The 25,545-nt window shown below is 37.2% G+C and overlaps 2 protein-coding genes across 2 annotated transcripts in view; one reads left to right on the top strand and one right to left on the bottom strand.

The window, feature by feature from the left end:
• LOC106881281 (uncharacterized) overlaps positions 1-6,466 on the top strand; it is a 28,500-nt gene extending 22,034 nt beyond the window's left edge. The window contains exons 3-4 of the mRNA XM_014931612.3: positions 243-4,703; positions 6,215-6,466. Coding sequence (XP_014787098.2) covers positions 262-4,703; positions 6,215-6,293 — 4,521 coding nt within the window. The 5' untranslated portion in view covers positions 243-261 and the 3' untranslated portion in view covers positions 6,294-6,466. The remainder of the gene's footprint in view (positions 1-242; positions 4,704-6,214) is intronic.
• A 4,829-nt stretch (positions 6,467-11,295) lies between these two features.
• LOC106881282 (cilia-and flagella-associated protein 96) overlaps positions 11,296-25,545 on the bottom strand; it is a 22,271-nt gene continuing 8,021 nt past the window's right edge. Inside the window, exons 2-7 of the mRNA XM_014931613.3 lie at positions 21,752-21,959; positions 21,110-21,247; positions 19,808-19,883; positions 16,856-17,050; positions 14,027-14,205; positions 11,296-11,450 (exon numbers count right to left, since the gene is read on the bottom strand). Coding sequence (XP_014787099.1) covers positions 11,399-11,450; positions 14,027-14,205; positions 16,856-17,050; positions 19,808-19,883; positions 21,110-21,247; positions 21,752-21,959 — 848 coding nt within the window. The 3' untranslated portion in view covers positions 11,296-11,398. The remainder of the gene's footprint in view (positions 11,451-14,026; positions 14,206-16,855; positions 17,051-19,807; positions 19,884-21,109; positions 21,248-21,751; positions 21,960-25,545) is intronic.

Raw genomic sequence — 25,545 nt, 5'->3', positions numbered from 1 at the left:
ACTTGGTGGTTTAACAAAAACTGACTGATAGAATAAGTACCAGGATCAAAAAAATAAGTGCTACAGTTGATTTGTTCAACTATACCCTTCAAAGTGATGCCCCAACAAGGCCACAGTCTAATGACTGAAACAAGTAAAAGATAGAATATAAAAGATAAGAGATAATAATTCACATAAAGTTTAAGAAAATAAGGAAAATCAATTATTTTAATTTTTTTTTTTTTTTGCTTTGTTTCTTTCAGAAAATCTATTATTGTGAAAATGGGGCAGAATTTATCAACACTTCAGATAGTCCCTGTTCAGCCTGCTGGAAGAAGAAGGCATCCCATTTCAAGACAATATCATATTCCACATCAAATCCACAGCTTTCTGGTACCAGAAAACAAAGTTTTGCCGAAAGAAATTACTCACCGCAAACTTCGTCCAGTTTCTGTGCAGCTTGCAGCAAAAAATTCTGATTTTGCATCAATCTGGGGAAATCCGGTCACGGTACTTGATGAACAAATTCGTTCAAGAATCGAAGGTTTGCAAAAAGGCTCTCCGGAAAATCACACTAAAAGTTTGGCAAACAAAACAAGGAATGAAATAATTAACCATTCTCACTTAAGTGAGCAGGGTTGCAGTGGAGAGTCTTTATTAGATGCAAATGAAACAAATGATAATCCAAATATTAGTAAAAAAGAAATATTACCAGAAAATAGCCAGAAAAAAGAGACAGAAATGGATAATTTGAAAGAAGGGAATAACTTTCAATTATTTCAACCAATGAATCTGTACAAAATATCCAGAACACAAACAAAGAGTTCAGAAATGATGCCATCAGAGCAACAAATGAAATATTTACCTTCAAATGAAATTTCAAATCATTTACCATATTCAGATTATCAGACCAAGACATCATCAGTTTTTTATTCGACAGCTAACAATGTGAATAACCTGAAAAACAAGGCACCAATTGCTTCTTTGCCACAAAAGAGCAGTTTCCCAGTGGACCAATGTTATTCTCTTACATATGCACAGATGGCTGAAATTCGCCGACAGAAACATTCCAACATGCCTACACATGAGAATAATTCTATTTCTCCAAATCTTCAGCCTCAAGCAAAACCATTGAATGTATTAGGTTCTGAAAGTAATAATTGCAACAGGAATCGTCAAAAGAAACGTCAGGCTCCTCTCCCACCTCCACATGCAAATAAGTCTATTGGTCAACCAGTGAACTCACTGTTTACATCTGACACAGGAACCTGTGACAATAGTCAAAATGTCTCTTCAAAGTCTTCATGCCAGATTATCCCCTTTACAGCTAAAACTGATCATGAAAAGTGTACTTTTCAAACACAAAATCTTGGCATATCAAATCCATCAATGATATCTCAATTTAGCTGTAAACCCAAAGTAGAAGTTATATCTGAAACTAACAATTTCCAGTCAGCAGGAAAAAACTCAGATCAAAGCTTTTCTGAGACCAGAATTATTTCTGATAATGTTATTTTAATGAAACAAACAAAAAGTAACTTTCATGAAAACTTGACTGACATGGACTCACCTGGTGATCGTTGTTTAAGTAAAACAAACCAACACACTAACCAACAGCATATCTGGCAGAAAAGACTTAACTGTAAGGTTTCTAATGAGTTTAAATCAGCACCAGGTGTAACCAGGAGTGATTTCCACACCAGGTACATCAATTTCGGTTCCTCAAATCAACAAAATCAACATGATAATCACAGGAAGTCCCTACAGTCAGATAATGTTTACAATGTTCAACCATACTCAAGACCCTATGTCCTAACCCCATCAGGTACCATGCTGACCTCTTGCCCAGTGGTCATAAATGATTCTTCCCAAACCAATCATGTTAATGCAACAAATGCACAGAGTAAGGCTGAAGTTCAGTTTTCTGAAAAAACTAAAAAAAAACAATATTTTTCTCCATGGAACAATAATTGCAATCTTCCTTCAAACAATCAGCATTACTCTTCAAATAATCTACAGGCGAATGATGAATCTTCGAGAGTAAGTGAGACTTCAGATAAAACATATCCTTCACTTTTAAAACTTTCTATATCAACATGCCATACAACACCTAAATATTTTTCATCCAAAAGTGACCTGACTAATACAACAAATTCTATGGCATCTTTTGAACTTGATAGTGATACCTACCAAAGATATGGATCATTGGCATCTTCAGCTTCTTTGGATCGGTCAAAAGGCTTTAGTCTGGCCACTGCAGAAGAAATGAAAATGTCACAGACTTCGGAATATACACAAAATGTTTGTTCTGCTATACCTTGCAATCAACAAACAAGCGAGATAAAGACAAACAGGGAGGTAAGTCCAGATCACAATGTTCTTTCCTTTCCAAAGGTAGATTCTGGTAATGGTGCTGAGAGATGTCAAGAAACTAGACAAATGGAATTTCGATTTGCACCTGAACTGAACCAAGCGTTCACAGAAAGAGATAGTTACATGAGAGAGAATTGGCAGTTGAGAGAACCATTACAAACAGTCAATTCTCTTGTTGAAACCAACGCTATGGAATTCTCAAAGCCTAAATCAGCAGCTCCACCCCCACCCCCACCACCCCCACCCCAACCCCCACCACCACCACCACCACCATCACCACCACCACCACCACCACCATCATCATTAGGCAGAACATTAAATTACTGTCCCCCTCTTCAAAGAGAATTAATAGACCAAAGCAGGCAAAATTCTCTCCCTAGCAGCATTTCTAAGACAACCATTTCATCCAACATTATGAAAGGACTAGAAGCAATCTTCAAAGAAGACATCATAGAAGCTCGGAATAGCTTAAGATCAACGAAAAAGCAAGAGAACTCTGATTCTGTAAAACCTATGAAAAAAGATCTGCATGATGCCTTCTATTATGAACTGACACAGACATGTTTGACCAGACAGAAAAGATGGCAGGAAGAAAAGTTTAGCAAATTACCAAACAGCAAAAACCAAATTTTGGGTAATGTTGTGGATAAAACCAAAAAACATACAGAAGACTTACTGGATAAAAATGCAGCAGAAAAATTTAATAAACTATCTGCAAACAATTCCTTCAACTCAAATTCTTCAGAAAATCTTAAAATCAATGGAGATTTTAAAAATCACACATCTTTAAACCAACCCAAGCAGCCTAATTTGAAAAGCGAAACGCAGAAAGGAACTGACTCTGCAAGATCAACAAATGACTGGACTCCAATGCAAGATCTTGAAGATTCAGAAAATTCTGATACAGAGAGTTCTGTGAAAAATTCTCAAAGAAACAGCACAACTGGTTTTAAATGTAGTCTTATTCCTGAAAATATAAAATATCTAAATAACACAAAGGAATTTTATAGCAGAAACTGTCCCAAGCCAGAATATGATGTCACAAAGCATTCTTTCACTTGGAAGAATGAACAAAGCTTCATTAAGTCAAATTCAAATAAATCCAAAAATGGTAAAGAACCCAACCCTAAAACATGTGAAGTATCTGAAAATATTGGTTGGGATAAATCGAGTGCAATGAAAAGTAATTCAAAATATAAAAATGGAATAGACTTTGATTATTTGGAAAAGAAAACTGGTAGAATGTCAGAGCAACATCATTTAGGCAGAGTTAAGCATGAGGGAGAGAAAGAAAAAGAAAATGATAGTCAAAGAGGATGGAATGTTTGGAAAAAGCAGAAGAAATTTCCCAAAGAATCTACTGTAAATACGAATGAAAAGCAGCAACTTAAGGTGACAGAATCACAAATTAGCCAAAAGGAAGAAGATATGGAAAAAGAAAGACTGAATCAAATGGAAATAGAATCTGAATTCCTGAAGAAACGGTCAAATCAGAGATTGGTAATGGGTAATTGGAAGAATAAATTAACAAAAGTTACTAAACAGTCATTAGCAGGAATGTATGATTTGGAAGAGAATAGAAAGAACTACACTAATAATGATGAAAAAGAAGCTGGATTCAATGAAGACATTACAAAATGCAATAAGAACACAAGGAAAGAGAATGAGAAAGTAAATTCTAAGAATGAAGTGAACTTTGATAAAACAAGAGCTCAGCTTCAGGAAAACTCAACTTCACTGAACGGGAGTGCACAGAATCACACCCAATACAGTGAATCTGTAGTTTCTAATAATGAGGGACTAATAAATGATATTCTTTTGAAACCCCAAATTGAAAAACAAAATGCAAGCATTTATTTCCCAAATTCTTTAGCACCAAATTATGTCCCAAATCCATTTTTAGGTATATCATCCAACTATTTTGGTACCTCCTATCTCAATGAATATCTGAAGTTAGTTGGTATTGGGCAACCATTTCTACCAATGAACCTTACATATCATAATATTCCTGGATATTTAGGAACTAGTTACAACATGATGCCACAGGCAACCGATATATATGAAGGTCCAAATTTTGTGAATCCTTTGCCATTTTTACCTTCAGTCTTCAATAATTTCTCAGCTATGAGTGAGTCAAAATCCAAAGATGTACAGAACCCAGTCTACACAAGTGACAGTGATGATGCTGATTCATTGTACCAATCTCCAGGAACCTATACAGACCAAATGAGTAACTGGAGTTCAGACAATAGCAAGAGTATCCAAACAGAAGATCTAGACAATTCTGACAGTACGCAGTCTTCTGATGTTTACATGTTTCAAGCAAATAAAGAACGAGACGAGGGTTTTGAGTAAGTAGATTTCAATTGTTTTAGGAATGTTGGGTGGAGTGAGGTAGAAAGTATAGGTGGAAGTAAAAAGACAAAACAAAATTTCAGTAGGAGTCAGTCCAAATTAATTTCTTTAGTTATTATTTTTGGTGGGGGGGTGGGGGTTCGTTTCTTAGACTCAAGTCAACTCTGATGAAGTAAACTTAAAATCAGAAGAATTCAAGCCAGGATAATCCTATCTTTTTAGGGATTATCTAATATTACATTATCCAGTATGTCCTTTGTAGTTTTAGGGTGTCATTTAATGGAAATTTGTCTCCTATTTTTAGCAGTTTGAGCTACAACATACAAGGTCTTTCATTGGTCTGACTACCATCCAGAAATGGTTATAACTCAGAAAAGAAAAATGGAAAGCAGCTTCGTTTTATCCACTGGTTTCTTAAAATAAACTTTTTAATTGAATGACAAGAATATAATAATGATTAAACATTAATTATTTCTGCTTATTTTATCAAGATTCAAATTATATATTAATAGAATAAAGTCTTTCTTATTCTTTTTAAATGATGAAGATTTTCAATTGGTTTGATGCAGACAAAATCAATGTCTGTAAAAAGTTTACTTTCCAACCACACGGTTCTGGGCAAGTGTCTTCTGCTACATTCATTCATTTTTGTGGTTTTATTTATACTATCAACAATTGTAATGACTTCATTTTTATTATTTAAAAAAAAATTATGTAATTTAAAAGAGTAAAATATTCTTTTTGCTATTCAAATACAGTTTGAATATTTAGTGATTATACAAATAGAGATAATTAATGTTTAATCGCTAAGATATTCTTATCTTTAAACTAAGCGACACCTCTTTATATAAGATATTTAGAGGAGGAAGAGCAATGAGTGGGCTTCACCATTTTAAAACCTCTCCCACTGCTCAGGTTCTGAATTACATCACCAACTGGAATGAGACGACTGGGCACAGCTGTTTGGATACTGGAGATTTGACATGGCTAACTGGGAATTGAATCTGTTTTGGCAACAGTACTTTTTGGCACTAGAGGTAAACATACATGCACATGCATGCAGAAATATACAAAGACAATGCAAGAGAGAGAGAACGACAGAAACATTTAAACAAGAGAAACAAATAAAATCAATGTTGAACTAGCGGTGCCAAAATAGGTGGCACCACCTAAATAATTGAGCTAAAATGTTTAATTTTTATGAGTGCTGTGCTTTATAAGGTTAAATCGAACATTCCTCTGAAAAAGACTCCAGTCCATTGCAGAAGATGTTTAATACGTATCATCAATTTCAGTAGGGATCCAAGAATTAGACACAAAAATTATCTTCTGAATTTTTTTATACATTTATTTACCATTTTCAATGTTTTAATTATTTCATTTATATATGTATTGTTGTTTATTAAACTACTGAATTATTTTTATAATCTATTTCTTATATTTTTTATAATCTATTTCCTATATTTTTTATAATCTATTTCTTATATTTTTTACTTTACTGCAACAGTTCAGGAAATGCTTTCTCATCAGAATTTGAAACAATGACCTCTCAAATGAAGTACTCAAAACTGGAAGAACTAAGCTGAGCCATTGTCAATCATCAGTCATAAGTTTTCATTAATCACCATCTTCACTGATTGTTGCTGTTGTCACATTTAAAATCTTCACCTCTAAACTTTTAAATATGGCAATAACTGTTTTTTTAAATAATGCTATATATCACACAGTTGTATTTATAAATGTATATGTAAAATATAAATGTATCTTTATTCAACTTTTACAAGGAAAAGATTGATAATGAATTAAAAGTTTTAGTTGGTTCATCTTTGTCAGGAAAAAAAGAAATCAGGATTCATAAAGCTATTTCCTGAGTCTTGTGAGGATGGGGGTCAGTTATCTGGATTCTGTGGTATATATATTCCTCCTGGGATAGAATGCCAGTTCATTGCAGAAATACTCATTTTTGCCAATTGATTGTACAATGAAATGAAGTGTTTTGCTCAAGAACACAACACATCGCCAAGTTCAGGAATTGAAACCACAATCTCACAATCATGAATCCAACACCCTAACCACTCAGCCATGCACCATCACTTTGACAGTAATCCGTCAGTTTAATGCTAAATTGTTTTTATATAGAACCTGACATAAAACCAATATGTGTGGATGTGTGTCTTCATATGTGTCCTTGTGTGAAGTAAAGTGTGTGTGTGTGTATATGGTCATGTGTTTCAGTCTCCATTTGCGTATGTGTGCTTGTCTGTTCATATAACCTATGTACCTATCCGTCAGTATGTTGGTCTCTTTATTTTCATGTCCATATGCTTACATACGTGTGCATATACACATACATATATACATCCACCCACACACACACATACTTACATCTATCTACACAACAGCCCACTAACTAAAGAATCTTGCAAACCTAATCCAAAAACGAAATTATATATATATATATATATATATATATATGTATATATGTGTGTGTGTGTGTGTGTGTGTGTGTGTGTGTGTGTGTGTGTGTGTGTGTGTGTGTGTGTGTGTGTGTGTGTGTGTGTGTGTATAAAAGAAGAACACAAGTGGAGTTTGATACTCACAACAGCTGCTTCATCAACGTTTTATTGATGCATGTTTAGATTACATCATGATGGAAGTTCAACAATGGGGATAAGCTTGAAAACGGGAGTAGAATATAGATACACACACACACACACACACACACACACATCATCATCATCATCATTTAGCATCCATTGTCCAGGAAAGGCTGTACAGTTTGACCAGCACTGGTAAGCTGAGGAGCTGCACCAGACACTAGTCTGGTTTTGCATGGTTTCCATGGCTGGATGCCAACCACCCTGAGGGTGTAATGGGTGCTTTTATGTGTCACCAGCACGGGTGTCAGTTGTGTGACACCCAGTATCTACCGTGACTACAGTTTCACTTGGCTTGATGAGTCTTCTACTCAAGAATGGCATATTGCCAAAGGTCTTGGTCATTTGTCATTGCATCCATGAGGCCCAACACTCAAAAGGTACTTTTTACATGCCACCAGCATGAGTACAAGTAATGCAAGACCAGCATTGGCTTCTGTGAGGCCCAATAATCAAAAGGTACTTTTTACATGCCAATTACATTACACTGGCATTAGCCATGATTACGATTTCACATGACTTGACAGGTCTTCTCAAGCACGGCATCTCACCAAAGGTCTCAGTTATTAGTCATTGCTGCGATGAGGCCCAATGTTTGAAGATCATGCTTCACCACCTTGTCCCATGTCTACCTCTTCTATAGATTCCCTCCATAGTTAGAGAACAGCACTTCTTTACACAGCAATCCTCATCTATATGTATCATGTGACCATTCCTGCACAGTCGTCTCCCTTTCACACCAAATCTGATGCCTCTTATGCTCAGCTTTTCTTTCATGATGCTTACACTCTGTCCAGGGCCATCACATGACTTTTAGAGGGGCCCCTAAAACTTTTTGTTTTGAGGCCCCCATCTCTTCAATCAAAATTCATAATCTATGCACCTTTATTATCTGCAAAAATCAAACATAGTCCTTTACAGCTTGTTGTATTTTAGAATCATCACAACAGACTCTGCTGTGAAGATTCTAAAATACAACACAAAAAACTAACGCTGTATCTTTTTTCTACCTCTCTGTACATAGATGGATCACACACATACATACACACACACCTTTTTTTGGTACAAAAAGAATTTTGTCTCCAGTTTTTATTGCCTTAGGAGGTCAAAGGCCACTGTTCTGAGTACAAAGTGACCAGCTTTTCAACATCAAATAACAACTGCCAAATATATATATAAATACTGAGAGAGAGAGAGAGAGAGAGAGAGAAAGAGAAATGAATAGAGACAGAGGGAGAGACTGAGAGACTGAGACGTGTGTATGTGTTTGGTACATGTCTCTCTCTTTCTCTCTGAGCTGGCCAAAGCCTTGTGAATGGACTTGGTAGACCGAAACAGATAAAAGCTAGAAGTGTATATGTGTGTGTATGTATGAATGTGTGTACATATGCCTGTGTGTGTAAGTTTGTATGTATGTATAAGTATACATCCCCACCTTTCATCACCATTGCTTCTTTTTCTTGTCTTTTCTGTTGAAGTTGTTTATATTTTCATTGTTTTGGACTTCTTTCGATTTTCTAAGCTTTTTCATTTACTTTTTTCATTTACTTTTTTCATTTACTTTTTTCATTTCTCGTATTTTTTTAACTCTTCTGACTTGAAATTTTCAGTTAACATCTTAATCCAAAGTAAATAGATGGCTCATCTATGTAGTTTAATCTTAACATGAGGGCCCCTCAACTGTGGAGGTTCCCTGTGACCGCAGGGATTGCAGGGGCTTAGCGATGGCCCGGACTCTGTCGTACAGGCACACTGACATTGTGCGTCCAGCGAAGCATGTTAGATTAATTTCCTACAAGCCTACAGACAGACAGACACACACAAAATATGAGAGAAAGGAAATGCAATTCACAAAATTCTCTATTATTCACTATGATCAGTTTGATCCCTTGTGCACCAATGTCTTGTGGTTGAGATGCTGTCTCATCATGAAACTTGTCAAAAGGTACCTCATTTTTTAATCTCCATTTCGCTTATTTCTATTAGAATACATTTTGGTAGTTGTAGTGTGGCACTCATCTACATAAGGAACTAGTTTATAAACTAGAATTCTTCTAATACAAGTAATAAGGTGACTTACAATGAATCAAAAAATAAATAAAAATATAAAAAATATGTAAATGAATCAAATATGTTATACCCATTAAATGAAATCATAAAACCATGCAATTGGGATAGAACAAAAAGAACTGGACACTCAAATTGACCAAAGCTGACCTTTACATTTTCATGACACAAATAATTCAGCAAATCCATTGTGTTAGTGTTACCACTGTCTATCTCCCTTCAAATGTTCTCCATTCTAAATAGTCTGGTATAGTTTTGACAAGGAGAGGATGGTGTTCAATTTCTCAATCTCTGTTGAATCTTAGTTGATCAATTATGGAGTTGATTAATATGCCTGATTAATATGTCACAGAACTATGTAATTTACCCATCTATCTGAGACATGCACATGTTGATTAAAAACGTATAATTCTCTCTTCTTTTGGGATTATACATCATCATTATTCAATGTCTGTTGTCCAAGCTGGTTTGGGTTGGACAGTTTGACCAGAGCTGGCAAGCTTGGGAGCTGCACCAGACCAATTTGGCATAGTTTCTATGGTTGGATGCCTTCCTAATGCCAACCACTTTAGAGAGTGTGTTGGGTGCTTTTACATGGTACCACATGGGTGCATTTATGTGGCACCACCACAAGTGATTTTCACTACTAGAGGGACTGGTCTTAATACTTCTGCTGCAGAGTATGGATCTTCTTGAGTACAGCATGGTGCCAAGCATCTTGGTTCTTCGTCACCTTGCCTGAAAGGTTCAGTGTTATGAGGTCATTCTTCAGTATTTTATCCCATGTCTTCCTGGGTTTCCCACGTCCATATGTTCCATCTATTTTGAGAGATTGGCACTTCTTTATGGAGCTGTCAACCTCTATCCACATCGCATGACCAAATCAGTGCAGTCATCTCTCTTTCAGCTTTTGTCTACTAAACCCACTCACAAAACCTTGATCAGCCTTAGGCTACAGTAGAAAACACTTGCCTAAGGTACTGAACAGTGAGACTGAATGTGTTTGGGAAGCAAACTATTTACCACACTGTTATGCCTGCATCTACCAATGAGTGGTTTATTCACTGTTCCCAATATATCATAGCACAAATTTCATTTAAACAGGTGACAACTGAGTACAAAGTGTTAATGAGCCTTGGCAAAGGCAGAATGCATCTTTCATTCTGGTGAATCAATGCAGCTATGATGTTTGTCTGACCAACATGGCAGCGGCGGGTGATTTGTTCATAGGGATCAAATGTTTGTGCTGCATATGAGCTTACTCTCTTTATCAAATGGACATTACCTGTACAGGTACACAGTGTGCCACACTTCAGATGTCAAAGTGAACAACAGGAAATGAAATGTTTTGCTCAAGAACACAATGCATCACCCAGTGCAAGAATTGAACTCATGGTTTTGTGATTGCGAATGCAACATACAAGCCATGTGGTCTAATGGTTAGTGCTACCATAAAACAGTGCTAAAACCCAGGTGTCCTCAAAAACAGGTCATCATGCATAGAAAACAACAAATCTTCATATTGGTTTCCAAGACCATTATTTGTTAAAGAGACTTAAATAGCTAAAGACGGCAAACTGTCTTACAGATCAAGAGCACCACAAAGCCTGAGAAAACATTTGCACTATGATCCCTTTTCCAATTAAGTTGAGTTTTGATACATCAAAAAGAAAACAACTCCTCCTCACTTAACTGAATCTCATTCCTCTCTAAGTGTTTACAAAAGCTTTATTTACTGCTGACAGACAATTTTTACAAACAAGTACACAGCATATACAAAAATATATGAACAATAATGAAATATTACATCCTCACTTTTATTAATTTTATTTTCATTTTTGCAAAAAATAAAAAAAAAAAAGACTGTCTTTTCAATCATTTATTAAAAGAATTTACAATGCATTCTTTGAAAATAAGCTTTTCTTTTCGAAAGATTATTTGTGCCAAACTTTGTCGTGTTTCTTTCCTCAGTAAGACATCACTGATTCAATAGTTTTATAGTTCTGACTATTCATTGCTCTGCAAGAAAACAATATGTATCACAGGATTAATAAAGTTTACATTTTGCTAACATATTAATTTTTTGTTTATGATTAACATAATTTTATTTCTGTAATTTTTGTTGTTGAAAATCTTAACATTAACCCATTAACTTTCAGATTACTCTGTCAAATGTAATGCTTATATATGTATATTGTTGTGAATTAATCACATATCTCATAGCTGTGAAATTTCAATGATGTAATTGTTCAAGTCTAGAATAACATTGTTAGGTAGGTGTGAGAGGTCAGATCTGGCCAGTTTGGACATAAAACAGATATAGCTGGTTAAGGCATGATGGCCACAACACACTGACTGGAAGCAGTGAAAGAGTACAGACTAAATGATCATGAAGTCAAATACACACATGTGTATGCATTTATATATGCATACACAAATTGGAGTCACAACCAAACAGAAGATACCTGCCCAAAGTGTCATGCCGTGGGATCAAATCTGAAAGCATGTTGTTGCAAAATGAACTTCATAATTGTACAGCCATGCCTACAAGACATGATCACATCATTAAGAAACTCACTTCCCAATCACATGATTTCAGGTTCAGTTCACCAGCATGGTACCTTGACCAAGTGTTTTCTACTATAACCTAGGCTAACTAAAGCTTAGTGACTGAATTTGGTAGATAGAAACTGAAATAAGCCTGTTGTGAGTGTGTGTGCATGCATACGTGCATGCGCACATGTGTGTGTGTGTGTGTTTCCTTGTCGTTATACTGCATGGTAGTTGTAAACGAGTGTCATTCATTTCTAGTCTTCCATGAAAACATGTCTGGCCATGGAGAAATATTAATTTCTTAGAAAACAAACAGGGGTTAATGAAAGGAAGGGTGTCCAGCTGTAGAAAATTTGCCTCAACAAATGCCATTTGGTTCATGCAAGCATGGAAAGATTGCATGTTAAAACAATGATGTGGGAGAGGTGACAGTGATGATGATGATGGTGTTAGAGATGTGGACTCTGCAGTTTGGAGTGCAGGCTGTAATTTCAAGAAAGAAACCAATACAAAGTAGAGACAACTCTTTAGCCCTGCTCTAGACAATTTCTATGATGCAGGTGACACAATATAATGCCCACACTGGTGGTGCTGGCTGATCATTAAATGCACCATCTGAACATGGCGGATTCCACTGCCCCACGAACTGGCTCCCATGTTGCTGGCTCATCAAAAGCACCATCCGAACATGGCAGATTCCACTGCCCCACGAACTGGCTCCCAAGCTGCTGGCTCATGAAAAGCACCATCCGAACATGGCGGATTCCATTGCCCAACCAACTGGCTCTCCTGCTGGTGGCTCATGAAAAGCAACATCTGAACATGGCAGATTCCACTGCCCCCTGAGCAGCTCCCATGCCTGTGGAATATAAAAAGCACCCACTACACTCTTGGAGTGTTTGGCATTAGGAAGGGTGTCCAGCTGTAGAAACCTTGCCATATGAGTGTAGTGCTTGGTGCAGCCTACTAGCTTGCTAGTCCTTAGTCAAACCATCCAACCTATGCCAGCATGGAAAATGGACGTTAAACGATGATGATGATGATGATGATGAAAGGATGAAAGTCAAAGTCTACGTTGGTGGCATTTGAACTCAGAATATATGAATGGACAAATGCCACTAAGCATTCTGTCTGGTATGTTAATGATTTTGCTAGCTCACTGGTTTACTAAGAACTAAGACTTCTAAGTTACTTTTTAGCCTTGCTGTAGACTGCACACTCTCTCTAGTTACCTTCAGTGATATGATAATATACACTAAATCAATGCAGTCAAGTGAAAGATATCTTTGAAGACTAATCCAAACTATACAATCATGGGCAAGAAAAAAATATGGTGGTGGTGGTCATTGTCGTCCTTGACAATGTTAAACAACCAATCGCAACCACTTGGGTTTTATAGTGCAGGTTGTACTACTCACTCTTTCAGTCTCTGAATACCAAATGTTGCTCGTGAGACCTCTGTATTTGGGTGATTTTCCTGAGTCACCCTCTCCCCTTTGAGCACCAGTCCATTGTAAAGTGGACTGGGTAAACCCACAATCATTGTGGGTTTACAAATAAACACCCGTGTCAAAACAAAGTGTATCTTATAGTATTTATTCTATGAGTGTCACATCTCTACATGCAGTAAAAGGACCTAATCATTCAATAAATACAGCTCAATAAACATAATACCCAACAAAGAACAAGGATAGATATAATCGACTTCAAACAATTCCTTGAAGGTGTTTGCCCAAGCATGGCTACAGTCCAAAGACAATACTAGCAAAAGTAGTCCTCCTCTACTTCATCATCAACATCATTTAACATCTGTCTTCCACCCTGGCATGGGTTGGATGGTTTGACAGGAGCTGGCAAGCCAGAGGACTGCACCAAACTATACTGTCTCTTTTGGCATGATTTATATGGTTGGATGCTATTCTTAATACCAATCACTTTACAATGTGGACTGGTTGCTTTTTACATGGCACTAGTGAGATCTATTTTGGCATGGTTTGCATGGCTGGATAAAGATGTATAAAAGAATATTAGTTGTGACTTACTTTAGTACATTTTGCTGTAAAATTGAAGTGGTTGGACGAGACTTTCCTTGCTTGAGAGGCACAAACACATTTCCTGATTTGTTGACAACATGTACAGGTCGACCTTCCTTCACTTTGACATATTCATTCACAGAATGTGTTGGGTAACGTTCAAATGTACCAGCCTTCATACCTCCATCCTGGAAGCATTAGAACATCAAATATCAATACATCAAAATTTATTTCCTATAAAGAAACAGACTGTAAATGCACAACTGACCTCTAAGCAAGGTTCACACACACACACACACATGCATGCATGAAAACATCTTTTATCGCTTACTTGTCTCAGCCTTGTAGGGTTTAGGTGAACAAATTGATCTTAACACTCATTTTAAAGTTGGGTATTTATTCTCTTTTGCCAAACTGCTAAATTATGGGGATGTAAACACATTAACACCAGTTGTTAAGTGGTGATGGGACACACACACACACACACAACAGTACTAGGATGAAACCCTACTGAGGACAAAATCCCCCAGCAGTTAATATCCTCTGGGATATTGTTCTTTCTTTACAATAAAAATATTTTAGAAAAGTGAAATTTTATGAAAAATTTTAAATATTTATTAGTTGACATTTTTGTTAAAATTTGTCCAGTGAGATTTTGTCCTCGGGAGATTTTGTCCTGATACCAACACATACATACAATGGGCTTCTTTCAGCTTTTGTCTACCAAATCCACTCACAAGACTTTGGTTGGCCCAAGGCTATAGTAGAAAACACTTGCCCAAGGTGCTACACAGTGGGACTGAACCCAGAACTATGAGGTTGGGAAGCAAACAGCTCACCATGCAACTATACCTGTACTGTTAGTTTACATTCTCACTAGGAAATGGGACAGTTGGATCATTGTTAATACTAAAACCTTTCCTGGAGAGGAATATACAGCCTAACCTAGATTAGAGGCCAGTGAATTCAGAGTTAAAGCTCGGTACATCTAGAAACAGAAGATGATATGAAGAAGGAAGGTACGGAAGCTAAAAGACTACACATTTGGGAATAATCTTAGGAATATGACAGTTAGGAAGAGGATTTAGATACAAGGAGAAAAGATGACAACTAGGAATTTCTCTGAAATAACTTGCTTAGGGCTACCAATCCAACATTTGGCTGAGACTTTGGCCCAGCTAAACCAAAGGTGATGTGTTGGTGGAATGTCACCATTAATTGAGTAATAAAGATCTAAGAGGTAGGTTTGAATAATCTGTAAAGAAGGTGATAGTAGGGAGTGTTATCAAAAAGCAAGAAGGTCAGCTGGGCAAGGATATACTTGGCTATAGGTGAGGCAGAAGGGAAGGGATTTGTCCTGCAATTCAGAGGTGTGTAAAGGGTTCAGGATTTTGAGATGCCATTGGAGAGATATATATTCAAAATGACGAAACATACTCAACACCACTGTGAAAGACAAGAAAGTGGCATAGGAGTGCTATTATGAGAGGCTATTGAAAATGAAGAAAGCATGATATAAAGAAGGACTACCACATGCTGACCCTACTGAAGGTCAGTTTACAGGACTCAATAATATTCTCTTCAGCCCATCTAACTTATTTCCATGGGGGGAAAACTCTTGTATTCCTCCTGTGTTCTAAGGGGCCCTCAATCACATCTTAAGCAGCTGCACCAAGGCACTGAGTGAGATATATCATCACACAGAAACATGATTAAGTCCTGAAGACCATCCTTGAGGCAATCAACTAGGGGATTAGCAACAGCAAAAATATCAGCACTACAGCCAGAAGTACAGGACTGGGTAATGGAAGTTGATCAGGAGAAACAGTTGAAATGTTCAGCACATATCACACAGACGTTGCAGAGACCAGATATCATGCTGGTTTTTTAAGTAATAAAGCAGCTAGTGCTATTGGAGTTAACTATGTGAAAAGCAGGGGTTGATGGAGGAGTGTCACAAGAATGGGTGAAGAGCAAGTTGTTTGTCAGTGAAGGTTAGCAGTTGATGGTTAGTAGGTTGTACTCTTAGTAGGAACTATAGCAAACTCCAGGCATTTCAGGAGCTTACAGAAGAACTATCAAGAACAATGTAAAGTTGACGAGAAAGAATCTAGATGGTTCTTGCTGCAAAGAGGTGACTGGTGGGATCAGCAGAATGCCACTTCAATACAGATCTAGGTTTGTTCAGCCTAGATTGAGTTACCTGGAAGAGGGTATGAGCTGTAAGACTTAAAACAACCAGTAATTCCATGATACAACACTGACAAAATGTCTAAGTATTGTACCTATAGATGCATGTTGAACTGAAATACATACATTTATTATAATGGCATGCCATTGGTTATGACAATGAGTCTTCCAGTTGATCTGATCAACAAAACAGCTAGCTTGTGAAATTGATATGCAGGTGGACGAGCATTCCACAGACATGCGTACCCTTCGCGTAGTTCTGAGGGAAATTCAATCTGACAAGAATGTGACAAGACTGGACCCTTTGAATTACAGGTACAACTAATTTTTGCCAGCTGAGTGAACTAAAGCAACATGAAATAAAGAGTCTTGCTCAAGGTCACAATGTGCCACCAGGAATCAAACTCTTGACCACGCATCATAAGCTGAATACCCTAACAACTAAGCTATGTTTCTACATACATAAGTATATACACATATACGAGGGGAAGCAGAAAATGAAGTGTTTTACTCAAGACAGCAACATACCACCTGGTCTGGGAATCAAAACCATGATCTCATGATTGTGAGTGTAAAACCCTAGTTACAAGGCCACATGCCTTCACAGGTTGATAGATAGAACAGAAGAAAAACTCAGGTTTAGGTTACCTTGTACCCCACGTTGCTTGGAATAAAAGGTTTAAGGGGTTTCAAAGGCTTCCGCTTCTCATCAATGCTTTTGGGTTTTGATAGGGTAATACCTGATGGTACTTTAAAAGGGTTAACTGTAAAATACTCCTCTGGATGCATGTTTAACCTGAAAGGTCCATTCTTCATTAATGTCTTGTGATGCTTATATTCTTTCTGAAAGAGAATTAAAAAAATAGATAAATAAAAAGAACAATATTGAGCATCAAACTATAATTAACTAATTTGAATTTATTTTAGATTTCTAATAAATTCTGTTTTGCATAAATAGTAATTATCTAATCATACAGTCAACAAATGTATTTTTAGTGTATATTTAGCCCAGCTATTACAGCTAAGTCTACCTAGTCAGTCATTGGTTAGCATTTGTCACATGTATATCATTGTTTTGTTTGCCAATGTGTAGCTTGTAGCAAACACATACTTCATTGATAGAGTTTGCTCAGTCTCATCACTGACTGGCACAAGATGTATACCAGGTATCTTTAATTGGTTATTTGTTTCACTGTGCTTCCCTACCATTACTCTTTCTCTCTCTCTCTCTCTCTCTCTAATTACATTAGCAATGTAATAAGGGAGGGTATCATGTTGGAATTATGTGTATTAGATCCTTGCTTAACACCGACATTTTTGTATTGCTGACTATCACTCTTTTTTCCCCATTAAGCCATTCAATAGTGACATCCTCTTGCCATCACCCATCTTCAATGCTATCCATCACTCTGTCATACTACTTCCTTCTCTATTATTCATTGTTGACAATCATCACTATCTCTCTCCCATAACACTCTTTACCATGCACCTTCTCACCATCACTTTCTCTCATTTCCAGCACTGTGTCTTCTATCACCCAATCTCCCTATTATCACTCTCTTTACCCCTCATTACATAACTCATGCTATTTCCATTGAATATCCTTACCAGCAACTATTATGCAGCAGTCTATCACTGTCTCTCTTCCTTTATTCTCTCTCATGTCACCCTCTCACTCCTGTGTACCTCTGTGCAGTGGCAAACTGGCCAGGTTGCCAGCTTGCCCGATGGCATGTGGGCCCCTGCACCATTAGAATCCATATATATGGGAGCCCATGTTAGTATCTAAGGAGCCCATCCTTTCAAATTTGAGAATTTTTTATTCACTCCTGGAAGAATGCGTCAATTATGTCAGCTTGGCTGTGTTTATAAACAGTTGAAAAGAATACTTTTAACAAAAAAAAAAAGAAATTAACTGATAGCACTGTAGTTGTGGGTGAGCCCCCTTGTAGTCGCAGGTAGGATCCCCACACCCACACCCTATTTTTCTAACCAGGTCCAACACGCATATTCTTGTTACTTGTGAGTCTATCCTAGCACTACACCATCTCTCTTCTACTCTCTCTTACACTTTTGACACTACTCTCTCTCTCTCCTTTTCTTGTTTTTCTTCTGACTAGGTAACCAAGTATCACCTTTACATTAGCACACTTGTCTCTGGTCTCTTTCTTGTACCTTTCTCTTGCTCTCTATCTCTTCTCTCTCTCTCTCTCTCTCTCACTGGGTAACCATGTACCTCCTCTATAGCAAGACACCTATTTCTGTCTTTCTATTTGTCTGTTACACTTTTCATCATTTGATACTGGTTCACCTACACTAATGCCCCCTTAGTTGTGGCAAGACACCTGCTTCTGTCTCTCTGTCACACTCTAACCTTTCATCTTCTGACACAAGTTTCCCTCCTCAAACGCCCCCTTCCCCTCTCATAATTTCTTGTCTTGTGATGAGTTACTTGGTTACCCTGTCAGTGCTGGTGTCACATTAAAAGCAGCCAGCCCACATTGTAAAGTGGTTGGCATTTGGAAGGGCATCCAGCTGCAATAATCATGCTAAAACTAACTTTGCCTGTGCTAGTGTTACATAAAATGCACTAACTGCACTCTGTGGAGTGGTTGGTGTTAGAAAGGGTATCCAACCATAAAATCCCTGCCAAAATAGCCACAGTAGCCAAGGGTCGTTTTTCTACCTTGCCAGCTCCTGTTATCCATCCTACCCATGGAAGATAGATGTTAAACAATGATGATGATGATGTATATGTAGGTCATTTTTCAGTTTTATTTCAAGATTTCTTGCCAACAGAGCAGGAGTCGGTTTCTAACCTAGATCCAAGGCTCCTTCATTGGAATTTCAACATCAACAACAGAGTATTTTTGTATGCATGTATGTATACATGCAGATTTGTATGTTTTGTTTTATGTATATCTTCTCATGCATATATTTGCATATCTAGACGTGCATATATGCATACTTAAGTGATAAACTTCAAGAAAGTTTTACAGATTTTAACAGTTCGAATGAGGGATTGGATCTGTAGTCTTCGAATCAACTTTCTCCTTTCTGGTTTTGGGAAGCCTAATTTCTCAAAAGTGGTATTTAAGCAGTGTGTTACATATCTTAGTGCCCCAATAATTACAGGTATAAACCTGAACTCGTAATCTGGATAGAATAACTGCAGATTTCTCAATAATTCAGCATAGGTATTCTCTTTTTCACTGATCTTCAGATGTATGTATGTGTATGTATGCATGCATGTATTATGTATGTATGTATGCATGCATTCATTCATACATGCATGTATGTATGTACGTAGGATAGGCTTCTTTCAGTTTCCACCTACCAAATTCACTCATAGGGTTTTGGTCAGCTCAGAACAATGGTAGAAGACACTTCCCTAGGGTCCCACACAAGAGATGGATGAGGAAGGGGGCTTTCTGTGTAAAAAAAACAAACAAACAGAAGATGAGAGTCTGGACTCTAAAAATCAATCTTGCTTGTTATTCTTTTTTTTTGATTTGAAAAGTTTTGAGAGTAAACCTGCTCTAAATAGGAATGTTCAACTGTTTATTTGTGTAGTATAACCAGATCACTTCCAATACTAACCATATAGTCATCTTTACATTCTGAGATAGGATCAGACAAATACTTTGGATAAGGATTGAGTGTAACCTCAGCATAGCTAAAAAAGAGAAAATATATGATATATATTATATATATAAACTGACAGGAAGATACACACACACACACACACACATTTAAGCAAGATTATATATAAATAAAATAACAGAAATCAAACACCGAAGATGCAAAGAGCAACTTGCCATCCCCCCTCCCCCAACCCTAACTCTCCCCTGATATAAATATTCCCAGCACTCTTCTACATCACCCTTGGCCTGAACAGCCACCCTCAGGCACCAGCACCCTTCGCACTCATCTAGATGAAGAGGCTCAATCACTGGCTACAGATCTGCTACTTGAATACAAGTTAATGCCGACAATATACCTAGAGTTCTTTTTATCATACTCACCTGATGAAATGCATCTGCCAGTATTGCTGAATAGTAGTAATTAACACACTTTGTTGTTTGTAATACATCCAATCATGAACAGCTGATAGTGAGGTATCAAAACAATTGTAATAAAGTATGATCAATCCATTTTCTCTTTATAAACTCTATGAATATTTACAGATTTCCACATGTACATCCAGTGAAAGGCTATCTCCAGAAAACTGGAAAATGCAGAAATCCAGGACACTTCTAGTTCCAAGCTCACTGGATAATTGGTCTAGCATTGTATTGGGTTGTCACATAAGTTTGTTTGTTTGTTTTTTTTCTATTTATTTTAATCCTTTCAAATGTTATTTAAATTACCATGAAAAATATTCTAACATAGTGTTTTATGATCTTTTTTTAGCAGCTCTATTTTTCCCCATACAACTTTTGGTTATCATTTTTGAAATTTGAATAAATTTTACTTTATTTCAGAAATATGATCTGGGATGTGAATAAGAAAAAAAGAATTGAAAGAATTTATCTGGCAATCCAGTGTATCTAAATTTGTAGAACTATGCAAGCCATTCAAGCAGAGATTAATAATTAAATGAATATTTTCATTGTACTATTTTCTTTTTCTTTTTAGCACCATTCTTCCTCTAGAACTTTTATTTATCATTTTTGATATTTGAATAAGTTTTACCTTATTGCAAAAATATGATGATAGGGTGTAAAAAGAAAACTTTATCTGTACAGTATAGTACAAGTTATTAATTAAATAAATTCAGAGGAATATTCCCCACTACCAACGTACACAATCCCACACCATTAAGAAAACCAATAACCCTAAAACAACTCTCAGTTGAACAATCAATCATTCATTTAATTTAAAAAAATGCTTATAACTCACCCATATCCTGTGCCTTTTTTGGGTGGATTCGTGAAAATATTTCTTGAAGATGGTTTGAAGGGTGGTGCAGGCTTTGGTGTTGGACTCAGAGCAGGAATTGGACCACCAATTGTTCCATAGTAAGAACCAACTCCACAACTGAAGCAAATGATATGTGGTAATAATAAACGTCTAATTAATAACAGAAACTGATCTAAGGGAAATTACTCTAGACAGCCAATATCGATTTCGAAAATTCAGGTTGGTAGTTAATAGAATTATTTCCATTGTTCCGTAAAATTTCCTAGTGTTGTGTAGAAAATAGCTTCACAACCAAATGGTTCTGGGTTCAGTACTACGATGTGATACCTTCAGCAAGCGTCTTCTACTATAACCCCGGCCTGACCAAAACTTTATGAGAGGATCTGATAAATAGATGCTGAAAGAAGCCTGTCCTATATATATAAAGAATGCAAAAAATGGGACAAGGACGTAACAGGTGGCAACAAAACATCCAGACAGTTAGATGATACAAAAAGGGACAAGAAAATACAAGGACAGGTCATTTTTGTTGTGATGTTGAGAGATTAACAGAGAATGCAGGCAAGGAGGAGGAGGAAGTAAAGCACATTCTCAAAGTAACACAAATAAAATATTACTCACGATGTTTTAAATCCACTACTTGGAATGAATTCCTTTCCCAGGTTTTTCTTAGACTCTTTCTGACTGTATTGGCGTGCCAACCTTACTGGATCACAATAAGCTTCCCCTTCCATGATACGGGAAAATGTATCCGTAAAATAACCAGCTTGTGTAGCAGATATTTTTTTCACACCAGGAACATAAAAATTTTTACCTTTTATGTGTGGACCTTTGAAACAAAAGTAGGATAAAAACAATAATAATAACAATAATAATGATGATGATTTCAAATTTTGGCACAAGGTTAGCAGTTATGTGGGGAGAGGATTAGTCATTTGCATTGACCCCAATTCTCAAATAGTACTTATTTTTATCAACATTGAAAGAAGAGATGCAAACTCAACCTTGGTGGAGTTTGAACTCAGAATGAGAAGAGTTGCAAGAAATACTGCTAAGCATTTTGTCTGACACACTAACGATTTTGCCAGCTCTGCACCTAAATAATGATAATAATAATAATCCTTTCTACTATAGGAAAAAGACCTGAAAATTTTGTGGGATGGTGGGGGGAGGCTAATTGGTTTATTTGACCCCAGTACTTAACTAGTACTTCCTTTACCAACTCCAAAGAAGAAATACCATTAAGCATTTTGTCTGGCATGCTAACAATTCTACCAGCTCACCACTAATTAATATTAATATAATAACAACAACAACAATAATAATGTTGCTGTTGTGTTGAGGAAGAAACATGCCTAGGTACAAGGGAGGAAGAGGCTTCATAACATGAAAGATCTGTGCTGTGAATGAGAAAAACAGTCTGGGATGGTACGTTGAACAGCAGATTGAAGCCTTGCTTGTTGCATGTTTGAAATAGCAACATGATACCTACCAAAAATGTGACACATTCAAAGACATTTAAAAAAACAAGATGAAGAACAAAGATTAAATAACTGGAAAATGAAAACAATGCATAGGTAATACTTCAGATAAATTGAAGGTCATTGACAAGACCAACACTTGGAGGTGGCTAAGAAAAAGTGATCCGAAAGGATGCATTGAGGCATTGATATGCAGCACTCAGGAAGAAGCTCTGAGAACTAATTACACCAAACTCGAAATAGTTAAGAGCAGTGAATTTCCCCTTTGTAGGATGTGTGACAAGAAAAACGAAACAATACCACATGTTGTGAGTGGGTGTAGCAAATTGGCCCCAAAAGAATACAAAAGGTGGCATAATAATGTGGCTAAGTTTGTTCACTGGAGGTTGTGTGAGAAATATAGTCTTTAGAAAAACACAGAAATGGTGTGAACATGAGCCAGAAGACATCACTAAGAATACTGAATATAATATCTTGTGGGATTTTACAATCCAATGTGACTCTCTAATAGATGCTCAACGACCAGACATTGCTGTAGTAAATAAAAGGGAAAAGAAAACTAAGATTATAGATGTTGTTGTACCAGGGGATACAGACGAGCTAGAAAAGGTGAAAAAATACAAGTTACTAAAAGATAAATTTACAAGACAGTGGGCAATGAAGAGAATAACTGTCATCCAGTAGTTGTAGGGGTACTGACAGCACTAACAATGAAGTTTGAGAAATATGTCAGAGAAATTGGAATTGACATGATGGTAGAGCATGCTCAAAAAACTGCTCTACTCGGGACAGTGAAGATTTTGAGATTGATATTTAGGAGTTATATAAAAAATAGCTTCCTTCAGATGTGCCACCACAGCAACAAGTGCCTGAAAATGTAAACATATGGACTGCAATGCCTCTATACAAGAACGGCAAACCTGTGAGTGAAATTTTGATCACATATTAATCACATATGCATTCATTCATATCTATACAAGTACTCTCTATATATGCACATTGCTCTTTCTTCTTGGTCTCTCACTTAAACATCAATAATAATTATAAATACCCAAGAAACATCAGCACATGTCCATGGGCAGTGTTCAGTCAAAAAGAAAATGCTGTAACCCATCTCTTCATGTCACTGCCCAAACAAATAACAAAATAAAAAAAAAAAAGAACGATGGACAGATACTGTGAAATGGTTGATTTATGATTTACACACACTACTATGCAACACTTCTCCCAAAAACATACGGGTATAAACTCATACAGTAAATACCCAATAAATTAAACAAAGCCCACAACATGCACCATAGAAGTCTGATACCCAACAGAAGAAAAGAACCAGCACTGCACAAACAACACACAATACAAAAACTAATACAACAAAGGACTAAAACCAAACCCCACAACATATATATGAATTCGATTAGAGGTTGTGTTAACCTCATGAAAGGATGGTTTCATCCAAGGAAATACTGGTTCACCACCTAGTATTTTGGGGGAATTAATTTCCTAAAAATAATAGGTATATATATATATATATATATATATATATATATATATATATGGGCAAGTGTCTTCTATTATAGCGTCGGGCCGACCAAAGCCTTGTGAGTGGATTTGGTAGACGGAAACTGAAAGAAGCCCGTCGTATATATGTATGTATATGTATGTGTGTGTTTGTGTGTCTGTGTTTGTCCCCCCTAGCATTGCTTGACAACCGATGGTGGTGTGCTTACGTCCCCCGTAACTTAGCGGTTTAGCAAAAGAGATCGATAGAATAAGTACTAGGCTTACAAAGAATAAGCCCTGGGGTCGATTTTCTAAAGGCGGTGCTCCAGCATGGCCGCAGTCAAATGACTGAAACAAGTAAAAGAGAGTAAAGAGAGTATACATACATACATGATGGCCATCCACTCGTGACCGAGGAAGACCATTGCCGACCTTCAGGAACATTGTGCGCTCTAGTACTAACTTACATGAGCCCTGCTCTTGATAAGCACACACGACCGCAGACATTGCAGATTAAGCTTTCCCCATTCACTATACGAGCTGTGCACTTTCGCGCAGCTCGCTTGAGTTCTTCATGCTGGATACGTGCTCTCTCAAAAGTTTTGATCCCCTCCTTAACCTGCTTCCTCCATCTGTGGAGATGACAGGCATTGTTCTCCCAGTCAGTGTCCTGCATATCACAGGCCTTTAATGAGGACTTGACACAGTCCTTAAAGCGCAGCCTTGGCTTCTGCCGGAGTCTCCTTCCATTCACAAGTTCTCCATAGAGCATCTGCTTAGGAATCCTGCTATCCTTTATTCTAATAAAGTGTCCAGTCCAGAGTAACCGATGCTTGTGCACCATCACCTCAATACTCAGGATATCAGCTGTCCTCAGGATCTGTGTGTCTGGAATCCTTGAGGTCCAGCCAACATTGAGAATGTGCCTGAGACATCTCTGATGAAAGCGTTCAAGGACCCTTACCTGACGTTTGTACAGAGTCCATGTTTCACACGAGTAGCGGAGCGACATTAGTACACAAGCACGGTACACAGCAACTTTTGTTTGCCTTGTTATGCCATGCTGGGACCAGACACGAGACTGAAGAGACCGGAAGGAATTAGTTGCTCTCTGCAACCTGAAACATATTTCCTCATCCAGGGAGCAAGAATGGCTGAGTGTGCTACCCAGGTAGACAAACTTGTCTACTACCTTCAGAATTGTTCCTTCAACCAAGATAGCTGGTTTCACATATGGATTTCCTGGTGCAGGCTGGAACATTATAACAGTCTTGTCCAGGCTAATGCTAAGTCCAAATGCCTTGCAAGAAGCAGAAATACAATTCATGAGTATTTGCATGTCATCCACTGTATGAGTGACCAAGTCACAGTCATCTGCATAAAGGAGGTCACGAATAATAGACTGGAGAACCTTTGAATTGGCAGCAAATCGGC

The sequence above is a fragment of the Octopus bimaculoides genome, chromosome 25 (assembly GCF_046866305.1).
Source record: "Octopus bimaculoides isolate indiv1 chromosome 25, ASM4686630v1, whole genome shotgun sequence".
Classification (NCBI taxonomy): domain Eukaryota; kingdom Metazoa; phylum Mollusca; class Cephalopoda; order Octopoda; family Octopodidae; genus Octopus; species Octopus bimaculoides.
The sequence above is the reverse complement of the archived record's forward strand: the minus strand, read 5'-3'. Positions and strand labels throughout refer to the sequence as shown.